Below are 13,366 nucleotides of genomic sequence, written 5' to 3'. Positions count from 1 at the left end.
AGGTGTGGTCAGGACTCAGAGAAGCAAAACATGACAATAAAACATCCATGACTAGCAACAATGGAATGGCACAAGAAGTAAACTCGAAGTGGCAAGGAGTGGGAGTTGTTGCCAGAACTTAGGCAAACCTGTGGTGCCGGAGAGAAATCACCCAGCAGAAACCATGACATTCGATAGAGGAAAACAGCCTCCTCCAACCTTTTGCCTGGGACAAAGGCATCCAGGAAAACTAAACTTTTCTCTCATCCCACTTTCTTGCCTGAGCCGGTCCTTCCATTGGCCAGGGATAAACAGAAGCCAGAGGAACAAGGCAGCCAGTGGTGCCATCGATAGGTGTCAACCTTTGGGGGCACAAAGCAGAGATGAGAAGGGTGGCAGTGTCTCTGGAGGAGCCAACACAGACCATCCAGTGCGTCTAGGAAGGACAGTTTAATAGAATGAAATGTTCAACTGCAACAGATGATACAGTGAAATCCCCAGAGGAGAATATTAAAGACTTTCCATTGAGTTTGGTGATTAGGTAGGCCTGGCAAATGTAGAAGTTACCTTGGAATTGGTGATAGAAATGTAAGCACTGTAGGCTTAAGAAGAAAACAAAGAGCAGCTACTGGAAGCTTCTGGTAATTTCCCGGAAGAAAGGAGGAAAAATAGGACTTAATGTTGACATAAAATATTACATGCATATTATGTATATGTGTGGTTCTTAATAGTTAAATATTTGTAAATCTAATATTTAAACCTTCTCTGACTGTGTTCTAAGCTTTATACAAAATACTGAATTTTTCCTTATTGGTAAAACACACAGTAAATGTAGGTAATTTGATTTTTCAATAATTTTCCCTGATATGTTTATATCAGCAGTGCTTTCATTAAGTTGGCATTTCAAGACTAACAGACATTAAGGTCAATTTTCCTCCCTATTTCTCTTGTCTCTTTAGGTGGTGGTGCATTAGTGCTTGGGCAAGAGCAAGACAAAAAAGGAGAGGGATTCAACCCAGCTGAGTCTTTTGTGGGCTCCATAAGCCAGCTGAACCTCTGGGACTATGTCCTGTCTCCACAGCAGGTCAATTCCATTTTCAGTGTATGACAGTAATGAGATACAAAGGTACAAACCTAGTACAACTGTGAACAGACTAATGATGCCATATCTTATTGCAACCTCTGGGTTTTCAAACTTGACCACCGAGATCATTTGATGCTACAGTCGTAGACAAAGCCAGGCGGAGGTTATCTACAGTGACTTTCAGCGAATCCCCTTTTCGGTTTCTCGGTGATGTTTTAAACTTTTATTAGACATGATTATTTTATGATGCCTTGTAATTTCAGGACTGTAGGGACACCCCCTGGTGGTCTAGTGGTCAGGATTCGGCGCTTTCGAAATTGTAGAGAATACTGCTTCAAATTCCTCTGTTGCAGAAATTGAGGGTTGGCCCAAGATCACGCATAGAGATTAACAGATGAGCTAGTGGTTAAAGACAGTCTGGAGTCCAAAAGCCTGGGTTCAAATCCCAGTTCTACCACAGACGTGTAGTGATTATTTTGAACGTGTTACCCCATCTCTCTGAGCTTCAGTTTTCCATATCTGTGAAAGATGAACAAGCAAGCTTCAGTTTCCTTATCTGTGAAAGATGAGCGAATAGCATAGTACCTAGTAGAGTTTCGGCAGGATCGAACACAACACGGCATATACAGTCATGGTCTTGTTTGGCACAGAGCAAGGGCTTCATAAATGTCTGCCCTCATTACAGTGGCAGAACTTGCCTAGACCTCAGTTTACCCGCCTCTCAATCAGAGACAGAAAACAGGAGGATGAGGAATGGGGAACCTCTACAATACTTCCACAAACTGTAAAGCTTTTCACGAGAAATTCTCTGTGTAGAATTCCAGGATTTCTGGCAACTGACGTATTTGGGAGAAGGAATGATGGGGTGGAGGAGAGAGAGGGAGGGAAGAGGCTTACCTGTTACCCCTGAAATCATACTGTACAAAAGCCTCCTTCCCTTTACCCTCCCCGCTAAAATCTGTGAATGTTTTCAGCAGGACTAAATTAAGACATAATAACTCTGTCACATTGAGGCAAGTAAGGTTGATCTAAAGACGTGTGTTTAAACTTTCAGGTGAAGTCACTGGCAACCTCATGCCCAGAGGAACTCCGTAAAGGAAATGTGTTAGCCTGGGCTGATTTCCTGTCTGGAATTGTGGGGAAAGTGAAGATCGATTCCAAGAGCATATTCTGTTCTGGTTAGAATTTCTTTCTTCTGTAGACTGCCATCCCTTGACCACTCCCGAGACTTTATGGCAAAAGGAGACAATTCAAAATTCCATGTTGGTCAAATAGTATGTGCCTGTCAGTCTGTTGTTTACAAATTCGTCTTCACTCTAACCTTTATCCAAAGGATTCATTTTTTAATTCTTAAATACATGCTGTATAAGAGAGTACGAAATTCATCATGGAGGAAACTTGGACAATGGTAAAAGAAGATGAGGAAAATAGGACGAGAGGAAGGATACGGTTAATTTTTGAAATGCCCCCAAAGTCCTGTCCTCCTGTTTGAGATGGAGTACTCTCTTGACTCCACACTTCCTAGCAGCCTACTTTACAAGGAGTAAAGCAACAGACATTATAACCCATACACTGAATAATCAAAGTCTCAATGATTGTAAAATTCAGTGTATGTAAAGAATTTCCTAAAGATGTCCTAGAATTGGGGCACCTGGGTGGCTCAATTGGTTAAGTGTCCGACTTCAGCTCAGGTCATGATTTCACAGTCTGTGGGCTTGGGCCCCATGTCAGGCACTGTGCTGACCGCTCAGAGCCTGCAGCCTGCTTCAGATTCTGTGCCTCCCTCTCTCTGCCCCTCCCCTGCTCACACACTCTCTCTCTCTCTCTCAAAAATAAACATTAAAAAAAAGATGTCCTAGAATTTGTGGGTTTTGATAGATTTCATTAATATTCCTAAAATACCACTTCTTCCTTTCAAAAAAAATACTCAGTGGGGAGCCTGGGTAGCTCAGTTGGTTAACGTCCGACTTCTGCTCAGGTCAAGATCTCACCGTCCATGAGTTTGAGCCCCGTGTCAGGCTCTGTGCTGGCAGCTCAGAGCCTGGAGCCTGCTTTGGATTCTGTGTCTCCCTCTCTCTCTGCCCCTCTCCCACTCTCTTTCTCTCTTCTCTCTCTCTCTCTCTCTCTCTCTCTCTCTCTCAAAAATAAACATTAAAAAATTTTTTTTTAAATGTTCAGCTGACCTCTGCTGAAAGAGGAAAAGTGGTTGACTCAAATAGTTTTTTTGAGTAAATTTGCTTGTCAGTGATCTGGTCACGTGTTACCTTGTTTTAGTGTCAGTGGAGTGGCCTTTGGATGCTGCACAACACATGATTTGAAACTCTCGACCTAGCGATGCTGTTACAATGTCGCTGACAAGCTCTGCGCCTCTGTTCTTTGCCGTCAGATTGCCCATCTTTAGAAGGAACGGTACCTCATCTGCGAACTGTATCAACAGACTTAAAGCCAGGCTCCAAAATCAGTCTGTTCTGTGATCCAGGCTTCCAGATGGTCGGGAACCCTGTGCAGTACTGTCTGAATCAAGGACAATGGACACAACCACTCCCCCACTGTGAACGTGAGCTGCCTTTGTTGAAGGCATTTCAGTAGCTCTTGAAAGATGTTGGACCATAAGAAATGTCCATAAGAAATGTTTCGGGAATGCTGCATAAAAGCCTGGTGCACCACAGTAGCAAATACAACAAATGTTCATTGAATAGTTCCTTCGTGTAACCAACTGTGCTGGCCACCATGAGGGAAATGGGTGGTGGAAATCCAAAGAGACACCCACCTGTGGCTGTACCCCAGGTGCAGCAGGGAACTGGTTGGGAGGGAAAGACAGATCTGCGACCTGGAGTCCAGAGGGGGACGGGTTATGGCCGGGTGGGAAATAGGGAAAGATCCCTTGAGTTGGGTGCATCCATTCATTTCTTTATTCAGCAATTTTAAAGCACCTACCATGTGCTAGACACGGGTCTATGTTCTAGGGATGCAGCATTGGAAGAAAGTCTCTTTCATGGAGTTTACATTGGAGTAGGAGAGACAGAAAATAACAAGAATTTTTTAAGTTATAATAAATAAGAAAAACAAGGGCCAGAAGTAAGGACTATGGAGAAAAATGAAGCAAGGCAGGGAAATACAAAGTGAGGGATTGGGTGGAGGCAGACTGCTGTTTTAGGTAGGGTGATCAGCAAAGTTTCTCCATAGCATCTATTCTCACTGACTTATATATTTATCTGTGGCTTGTTTCTCTACTCCCACTAGATAGTAAGCTCCACAGGGCAGGAGTTTATCTCCGGTTCGTTACTGCAACGTTAGCGCCTCTGGCAGTGTCTAGTAGGACCTTTGTGAATATTTCTTCCTAACGAATGAAGTGCATGCCCACTCTGAGCCAGAGAGCACGCTAGATGCCGAGGGCACGGGCATGTCTTCTGCCTGCTCCCCCTCCTAGCAGACTCTCCGTCTATGTTTGTGTGCAATGAAAAAGTCATGCTTAACTGAACTACTAGTTTAATATAAACAACATGTCCTTTGAGCATGTTTCTCCTAACGTAGTTCTGTTCTTCCTGGTCACGTGGCAGGCATTAGCTGTGGGGTGCCACCCCCTTTGGAGAATGGCTTTTATTCAGCCGAGGACTTCCATGCTGGCAGCACAGTGACCTACCAGTGCAACAATGGCTACTATTTGTTGGGTGATTCGAGGATGTTCTGTACAGATAATGGGAGCTGGAATGGCATTTCACCATCATGCCTTGGTGAGATAAATCTTGGCAAGTACTGTGTGCGTTTAGTCCAGCTCCATGAGAGACAGTCACCCCAAATCCCTGAGGCTCTCTTGTGACATTCCTTTGTTAACTTCATCTCATCCCAAGACACCCTGGACAAGCCATAGTGACCAAGCAGCTGTCCCTAGAGGTGCCAAAAATGTTTTAAATTGTTACCAGGCTCAACATCAAGACTATTTTTATCTCTCTGTTCTTCTACTTACCCACCTACAAACTGGGGAAATGGGTTTTTTTTTTACTGTATGTAAGTAACATACAGTGCAATATTGGTTTCAGGAGTAGAATTCAGTGATTCATCACTTACATACAACACCCAGTGCTCATCCCAACAAGTGCCCTCCTTAATACCCATCACCCATCTAGCCCACCCCCCACCCATCTCCCTCCATCAACCCGTAGTTTGTTCTCTATCATGAAGTGTCTCTTGGGGTTTGTTTCCCTCTCTTCTCTTTTTCCCCCTTCCCATATACCCATCATTTTTGTTTCTTAAATTCCATATATGACTGAAATAATATGGTATTTGCCTTTCTCTGATTGACTTATTTCACTTAGCCTACTGCATTCTAGCTCCATCCATGTCATTGCAAATGGCAAGATTTCATTCTGATGGCTGAGTGATATCCCATTGTATATATAAACCACTTCTTCTTTATCCATTTATCAGTTGATAGACATTTGGGCCTTCCCCAGTTTGACTGTTGTTGGTAATGCCGCTATCAATGTTGAGGTGCATGTACCCCTTCAAATCTGTATTTTTGTATCCTCTGGGTAAATACCTAATAGTGCAATTGCTAGATTGTAGAGTAGTTCGGAAATCGTAGCTTTGATTGCGTAACTGCAATGTGATCATTATTACTATATTTAAATTTTATGAAAATGTATACGGTGTTATATGTTAAGCGATATGTAATGATTTAAATATAAAAAAATGCTTAATACATAAGAAAAATCAATCAACTTCACTACCTGTAAGCTGTCTTCATTTTAGATGTCGATGAATGTGCAGTTGGGTCAGATTGTAGTGAGTATGCTTCCTGCCTGAATACAAATGGATCCTACATTTGCTCCTGTATCCCACCCTACACAGGAGACGGCAAAAACTGTGCAGGTAACTAGTACGTGTGTAATTGGGAAGATTATTAATTTTTTTTGTTTTTTAAAAACACAACACTATTTTCAAGTTCAAAGGACAGGTGGAGAAGATAAACCATCTTTAAAAAGACACATAAGTAACGACTAAAGGAGCTTTACCGTAGCACTGTGCTATGCCCAGCTTCCCAGTCTCTGAAAAACAAAAGCCAACCATATCACCAGAATATTGAAGCAATATCTGCATAGTATGAGAATAATAGAGGGGATTTAGAACTATAACCTGGCCTCTAAAGCCTCAATCGGAGCAAAGAAGATACTTTACCATCAGTATCTTTCCTCTGCCTCAGCCACACAGAATTATATTGTTGAAAAAAAGGGACATCTTGCCTTATCACATCTCTGTATTTTGTGGTAACTTTGATAAAACGAGCGCATCCCTCAACCCACTGATGTCTTTCTGCATTTATTGAGAGAAAGCAACTCCCAGAAAATAGTAAACAGGAAGTGAAGAGGAATGCTCAAAATCAAGTCTTATAATGGCGTTTACTTTCTCAGAGGCTTTAAAGTCCTTGACTTACATAGCCATAATGACCTTTAGAAAGATTGAATCAATGTATCTTCCCCTTTTGAGAATTCCAGTATTATATTTACTCCTATCCAACTCTAGCCCCAAATATCCCTTTAACTTATTTCTCTCCCTAGAAGAGGTGACCAACCTCAAATTTGTACGTAGGAGGGGTCTCTGATCCATAGCCTGTTTGGAAGGGGAGTTTGAGAACTTTCCTCAAACATGCTTAGGTATTGCCTTTACATCAATTTGAGAGAAAGTCAGTTGCGCTTAAAAAGTAGGTATGAGGTTGGGCGAGGTAGGAGGAGCTAACGTTCTTCTAATAAATGCCCTGGTACCACTGCTACTTCTCCAACAAACAACTCCCTTTGCAGCCAGATCAATTTTGTATATTTTTGGTAGTCATTGATGTTCCAAAATATTGTTGTTTAAATGCCTATTAAATATATGTTCTGTGGGTTTGCCTAGGTGGCTCAGTTGGTTGAGCATCCACCTCTTGATTACGGCTCAGGTCATGATTCCAGGGTTGTGGGATCAAGCCCCGCATTGGGCTCCATGTGGGGCCTGCTTAAGAATCTTTCTCTCTCCCTCTGCCCCTCCCCCATTCGCTTATTAGCTCTCTCTCTTTCTCTTTCTCTCTCTCTCTCTCTCTCTCTCTGAAAAAACAAAAACAAAAACGTTCTGGTCTAATGTCCAGCCTATCCCAGACCTCCATGCATCTCCCTTCAAAAGTTTTTTTCCAAAAAATTTAACTGGTACTTTAATGGCAGTGAAACTCTTTTGCTGTGAGACCTTGCATGGTTGTGTGAATACCACTTATTTCCCCACAAAAACTTGTTCTTCCTTTCAAGAACCTATAAAATGTAAGGCTCCAGGAGATCCAGAAAATGGCCACTCTTATGGTGAGACTTATACAGTGGGCGCCGAAGTCACATTCTCGTGTGAGGAAGGATATCAGCTGATGGGAGTGACCAAAATCACATGTCTGGGGTCTGGAGAATGGAGTCATCTGATACCATACTGTGAAGGTATGTGTAGTAAATTCACCATGTTCGTGGCATTGGGCAGCACTAGAGATTTAAAGTGTAGAAATGTCACGTGTTAAGTGTATCAATATTCTTCATATTTAAAGCCCAACTATTAGGTTCATCTTTAAACGTGACAAGATAACCTAGAGCTGCCCTGGAGCTTTTAGAGATTTTTGTACACACTAGCAAAGAAAAACAGTACCTTCTTTGTTTTTCCACCTTTAAGCTGTTTCCTGTGGTGTACCAGCTATTCCAGAAAACGGAGGCTTTGATGGCTCAGCATTTACCTATGGCAGTAAAGTAACATATCAGTAAGTGCGTAAGACTAAAACTACATTGTAGGGGGCACCTGGGTGGCTCAATCAGTTGAGTGTCCGACTTCGGCCCAGGTCTTGATCTTGCAGTTCATGAGTTCGAGCCCTGTGTCAGACTCTGTGCTGACAGCTCAGAGCCTGGAGCCTGCTTCAGATTCTGTGTCATCTCCTCTCTGCCCCTCCCGTGCTTATGCTCTGTCTCACTCTCTCTCTCTCTCTCTCTCTCTCAAAAATAAATAAACACTAAAAAATTTTTGTTTAAACTACATTGTATATATTGTTGATGACATGCTGGCTGTGATATAATGCTGAAAGAAAGGGAGAAGAAGAATCCCAGAAGATGTTTTTGAATTAATATGGAATTAATTTAATTATGTCTAGTATGAAGAAATCTAATTTAATAACCTAATGGGTAGTCCTATCTAGAATCCTTAAATCCCTTGACCAGTCACCTATTCTTGTCCCCAGCATCTCCTTGAGGTGTTCTGAGAATGGATGTCATAGAGGAAGGCCATGCAAGCTGATGAATATTCTTGGTTATAAGCTGGAGTTTTGTCTCCAGACCCAATATCTCAGGCACTTGTGCTAAACCAGACCATTCTCAAATTAGGAATTGTCTGTTTGCAGCTACTAATCCATGGCACAAACTGGAGGCAAGCCAAATTCTTTATTTTTCTACTTATCACTCAGCAGGGTCCCTGGGGGAAGATGTACAATATTCAACCTTAAAAAAAAAAAATTTCAAAGCATTATTTCAGTAGGAAAAAAAAAAAAACTCCTCCAATAAATTGTAAAGTGTAAATCCTCAATATTTTTAAAGGTTCTGGTGCTCATAAAATGATGCAAAATAAAGCAAAGTATATTCAGTAATTTTCCTTTATCTTCTTTAGGTGTAATAAAGGATATACTCTGGATGGTGCTAGAGAATCATCCTGTCTTGCTAGCGGTTCTTGGAGTCATTCTCTTCCTGTGTGTGAACTGGTCAAGTGTTCTAGCCCCGAAAACATAAATAATGGGAAATATATTTTGAGCGGGCTTACCTACCTTTCTACTGCGTCATATTCGTGTGAGAGTGGATACAGGTAAAGTCCGTAGACACCAGCCAAGCTGCCTATAATACCCTGTTACTCGTTATTCACTCAGTAGATTTCATTTGTATATGACTAGCTGACTTTAAATACAAATTTCTAAATGTAAAAGATCGTCTCAAATTTATATGCTTCCTGAAGACTAGTTTATAGTGCTAGGAATGCCTAGAAAAATACTCCACCTAACCTTGACTCTGGGAGCTCTAGGTCAGTTACCATAAGCATTCAGTCATTAAACATAAAAGCAAAAAGCGTTTGCGAAGCAAAACACAATACCTGGATTTTGGGGGGGGAGGTGGTAAATAACTTACCACGCTTATACTCAACATTGCATGGAATGTTCCAAAAAACATGTCAAGGTAAGGGCCCGGGTTCTTAATACTGTAAGAGGTTGGTTTGATTAATGGTGTGTGAGGGGATGTATGTGCGTATGTTCAAACAGAAGGGACAATAGAGAGAGGTTGTAGTCATAAACTTGGCCAACAGGATCTGAAGTGAAACATACCCAGTGACCAGAAAGTAGAATGATACAGACAGTCAGAATCAGGTTGGCAAGCAAAGGTGGGTAAGCCACGCCCTTGGGATGTAAGGTTTGTAAATCAAAGGAAGACCAGAGGTCAGAGTCGTGAGCAACGCACATTCAGGTGCCCAGGCTCATGCCCGTTGACTTCAGTTACCATGACTTCCTGAGTGTCTGCCTCAGTTACTGCTGGATCCCAACCAGCCCATTTAACCCCTTCTCATCCCGGTATCCTATTTGTGAGGTCTGGAGTGCCCTACGCCACCACCAGTGAGCACATTTTATTTTGCAGCTGAGACCCTAAGCCCATTCATTATTATAAACACCCTGGAGCCTGCTCGGGTTTCCCCTGCTTTTATGTAATCCTCTCCATAGCAGTGAATAATAGCCAATGAAAGAGGTGGCATCATTCTTTCCTGTAGCTTACAGGGCCCTTCTGTCATTGAATGCTCGGCATCAGGCAGCTGGGACAGAGCGCCACCTACCTGCCATCTTGTCGTCTGTGGAGAGCCGCCGGCAATCAAAGATGCTGTCATCACTGGGAGCAACTTCACTTTTGGGAACACTGTCACTTACACTTGCAAAGAAGGGTGAGTAACCCTATGAGGGAAAGAAACATTGGGAGCCTCGAGGGAGCGGACGCACCCCCAACTGTGGAGATGGGCTCCACTGGACACTAAATTAAATTTCTTGGCAGCCAAAGCCACAGAGAGTTTTATGTTCTTGTTTCCTGACAGCAGAAAGGGAGCATATTCTCCTGTGGGAACAGTGTTTTCCTGGAATTAGAGTAATTTATCAAATTAGGCCTTGAATAATGGATATTGGGCAGTGCAGTGGAAAATATCTTTGTACCTTTCTTAGAGATGAGAAAAACACATTAAAATAGGCAGTTGCATATTTATCTTCTGCAAACCTGAAGGCAAGACTTTAAGTCACAACATAAAGGTGACATGTCCACAGGGACAAAAGATAATAGAGTTCAGGTTTTTATATTTTTAATGATCTCGTATCATTCGGAGATAAATTTTGAAAAACGAGGAAGCAGGTTACAAAGAGCTTTCACACTCACTGTTTCATAGGATCCTCCCAAAACTGTGGAAGTGCAGAGAAAGGGGGGGGCTCACTCTGGGAGGGTGGTCTGCTTAAGATCTCAGGCAGGCAACAAGCAAGTGAAGGAGAATCCCGGCTCCTCTGATGTGCATTTCATTGCTTGCTTCCCCCCCTTGCTTCTTCAAGAAACATTTTCACCATTAATAGTGCTTTCACACTCCAGATTAACAGCAGGTATTTTTCACACAGTTGGAAGCAGCAACAGCAGAAGAGTTGCTGCTTTCTGGATTTGCATCTCAAGTCTGTCATTCACTGTGTGGCTTTGGGGAAAAGCTCTGGGCTTCAATTGTCCTACATAAAAATAATCTCATTAAAGGCTCACACTTCTTATGGATACTGTGAGGAATAAAATGGTATCATGCCTAGCCTAATCAGAAAAAACAAAAAACAAAAAAGGGTCACCTGGATGGTTCAGCTGGTTAGGCATCCGACTTGGGCTCAGGTCATGATCTGTCTGTGGGTTCGAGCCCCATGTCAGGCTCTGTGCTGACAGCTCAGAACCTGGAGCCTGCTTCAGATTCTGTGTCTCCCTCTCTCTGCCCTTCCCCTGCTCACACTCTGTCTGTCTCTCTCAAAATAAAAAATAAACATTAAAAACATTTCAATTAAAAGACAAAAAGAAAAAAAACTGAATTCAACAAACCTTGCCATTATTATGACTGGAGCACAAATGACAGTGAAGTTTCTATTCTACCATAGAAGCTGAAGTTCATTTCACCTGGGTTGAAGACAGTCCCGGGAATACAGGACTGCCAGCAGGTGGCGACAATATTTTTTTTTTTTGCAAAAAGCTCCTGAGAGTCAAACTCTTGAATAGCCGATAGAGATCCCAAACCTGGACACCTTCTTAAGTAAAAAATATATTTTAAAAACTTACCCAAAAATAGGGATGCCTGGGTGGCTCACTCAGTTAAGCGCCGGACTTAACTCAGGTCATGATCTCGCAGTTCATGGGTTTGAGCCCTACAATGGGCTCTGTGCTGACAGCTCAGAGCCTGGAGACTGCTTTGAATTCTGTCTCTCTTTCTCTCTCTCTCTCTGTCTCTCTTTCTCTGCCCCTCCTCCATTCACGCTCTGTCTCTGTCTCTCTAAAAAATAATAAATAAACATCAAAAAAATTTAATTACCCAAAGGTAAATGGTAGTAGTTACTGTATTTCTTCCCAGAATTTTGTCTACAAATATTTTTAAATATTAAAGATCACTCTATAGATGCAAATTAACATTTTTCTTCTTTTCTTTACGAATAATTCACCTAAAATATGTCACAAGAGTTCTGAGTCTGCCTAATGTTAAGTCTATATATTATACAAAAGGATTTTATTAAAAGTACTATAGGCAGTAATAAAAATTACAACAAATCCATACATTCATAGAGGGTTTACATTCCTCAGAGGACTTTCACATGAATTATCTCATGTGCCCCCTTCTACAACAGTGAAAGTTTGGCAGAATAAAGAGTATTCCAGCTTTATAGTTAAAACATGAAGGTATTGGGCCACATTATCTTACATATTCCTCCTGGTTTAGGCAAGTGGACACTCTGTGGGAGATTTCATCCCATTGAAAAGATGGAAACCGAATCTACCCACCTAAATCACATAGGTGTTAGAAGGCCTGAGAACAGTTTTAAGAAAGTGCTTTAAACATACATGAAGTGCTATGTGTAAAAATGGCTGTTTTATTTTCTCTGTCACCATTATTGCTGTATACAGTGATAACATTTTAATAATTTAGGGGGCAACTATCTTAAATAGTTAATCAAATTAATAGAAAGTACCTGCAGTCACAAATCACTGCCCATCTACATTTTGTTCTAAACGAAAAACATCAAAAACTATTAAGAGATAGTTTTCATTTTTTTTCTGAAAGCAAAAGTTTAGGCAAGAGGAAGAACATTGATGCCCCTTTGCATCCCCTCACTCCTCTTTGGGATGCTACAGGGAGGGCCAGATAGAAAGAAAGCCTTTGTACTCCTCTTTTGTCTGGCCAAATGGCCAATGAGACATTTGAAATATACAGAAAACCACAAAAAGTCATTAATCTCTACTTAAAGTTACTGGGCATCCATTCTTGAGAGACAAGTACATATTAATTTTTTTGCCATAGTTATAATAGCTTTCTTTTCATGAAAGAAATACAGTATGAAGTAAAAATAATACAGCAAAGTACCTCAAGTGTAACGAGAAGCCATCCTCATCACTTTCCCATTCTCCCCGAAGTAACAAATGTTCATTTTCCCCTTATTCCATATGTATGTCTCCATAAACAATGTTCTATTGATTTATGTCTTTCAATTTCTGAATATGACTCTTAGTACTCTTAAGTGTCTTTTTGAAGCTTGAGTTTTGCTTACCACGTGTTTTACACTCTTCTCTATTGATACGTGTAAATTAACAGAATTCATCTTGACTACTATAAGGTATTCCCTTGGAAGAATGAACTATCTGTAAGTCACCCGTTTCTCTACTGGTAGAAGGTTAATTTGTTTCCACTTTATTTGCTGATGTAACCGTTCTGAAGTAAATATCAGATGCACATGTTTCTTGGTACATATGAGTGAGACTGTTTCTGGCTCAGACACCAAGAATTAGTGTTGTGTCATGAAATATGCATATTTTAAACCTTAGGAGATATTATTTGATATCTATCAGTTGTTTATATTTGTGTGTGTGTGTGTGTGTGTTTGTCAAATTTAAGGAATCATCCCCACCCTGAGGTCATACTGAATATCTTTGCCTTTCTTCTGAACAACTCAAAGATCTTGGAAAGCATGAATAACTTCTGTCTCCCCTCTCATCTTAAACGTCTCATCACTAT

At 41.3% G+C, this 13,366-nt stretch overlaps 1 protein-coding gene across 2 annotated transcripts in view; it reads left to right on the top strand.

The window, feature by feature from the left end:
• The window catches only part of SVEP1 (sushi, von Willebrand factor type A, EGF and pentraxin domain containing 1), a 200,418-nt gene that overhangs the window by 125,683 nt on the left and 61,369 nt on the right, over positions 1 to 13,366 (top strand). For both annotated transcript variants that reach the window (XM_045469414.1, XM_045469413.1), the window contains exons 28-36: positions 939 to 1,063; positions 2,118 to 2,241; positions 3,450 to 3,620; positions 4,624 to 4,797; positions 5,816 to 5,935; positions 7,339 to 7,515; positions 7,742 to 7,826; positions 8,720 to 8,911; positions 9,860 to 10,027. In XM_045469414.1, coding sequence (XP_045325370.1) covers positions 939 to 1,063; positions 2,118 to 2,241; positions 3,450 to 3,620; positions 4,624 to 4,797; positions 5,816 to 5,935; positions 7,339 to 7,515; positions 7,742 to 7,826; positions 8,720 to 8,911; positions 9,860 to 10,027 — 1,336 coding nt within the window. The remainder of the gene's footprint in view (positions 1 to 938; positions 1,064 to 2,117; positions 2,242 to 3,449; positions 3,621 to 4,623; positions 4,798 to 5,815; positions 5,936 to 7,338; positions 7,516 to 7,741; positions 7,827 to 8,719; positions 8,912 to 9,859; positions 10,028 to 13,366) is intronic.

The sequence above is a fragment of the Leopardus geoffroyi genome, chromosome D4 (genome assembly GCF_018350155.1).
Source record: "Leopardus geoffroyi isolate Oge1 chromosome D4, O.geoffroyi_Oge1_pat1.0, whole genome shotgun sequence".
Taxonomy (NCBI): domain Eukaryota; kingdom Metazoa; phylum Chordata; class Mammalia; order Carnivora; family Felidae; genus Leopardus; species Leopardus geoffroyi.
Note: the sequence above shows the minus strand (reverse complement) of the source record. Positions and strands in the feature narration are given on the sequence as shown.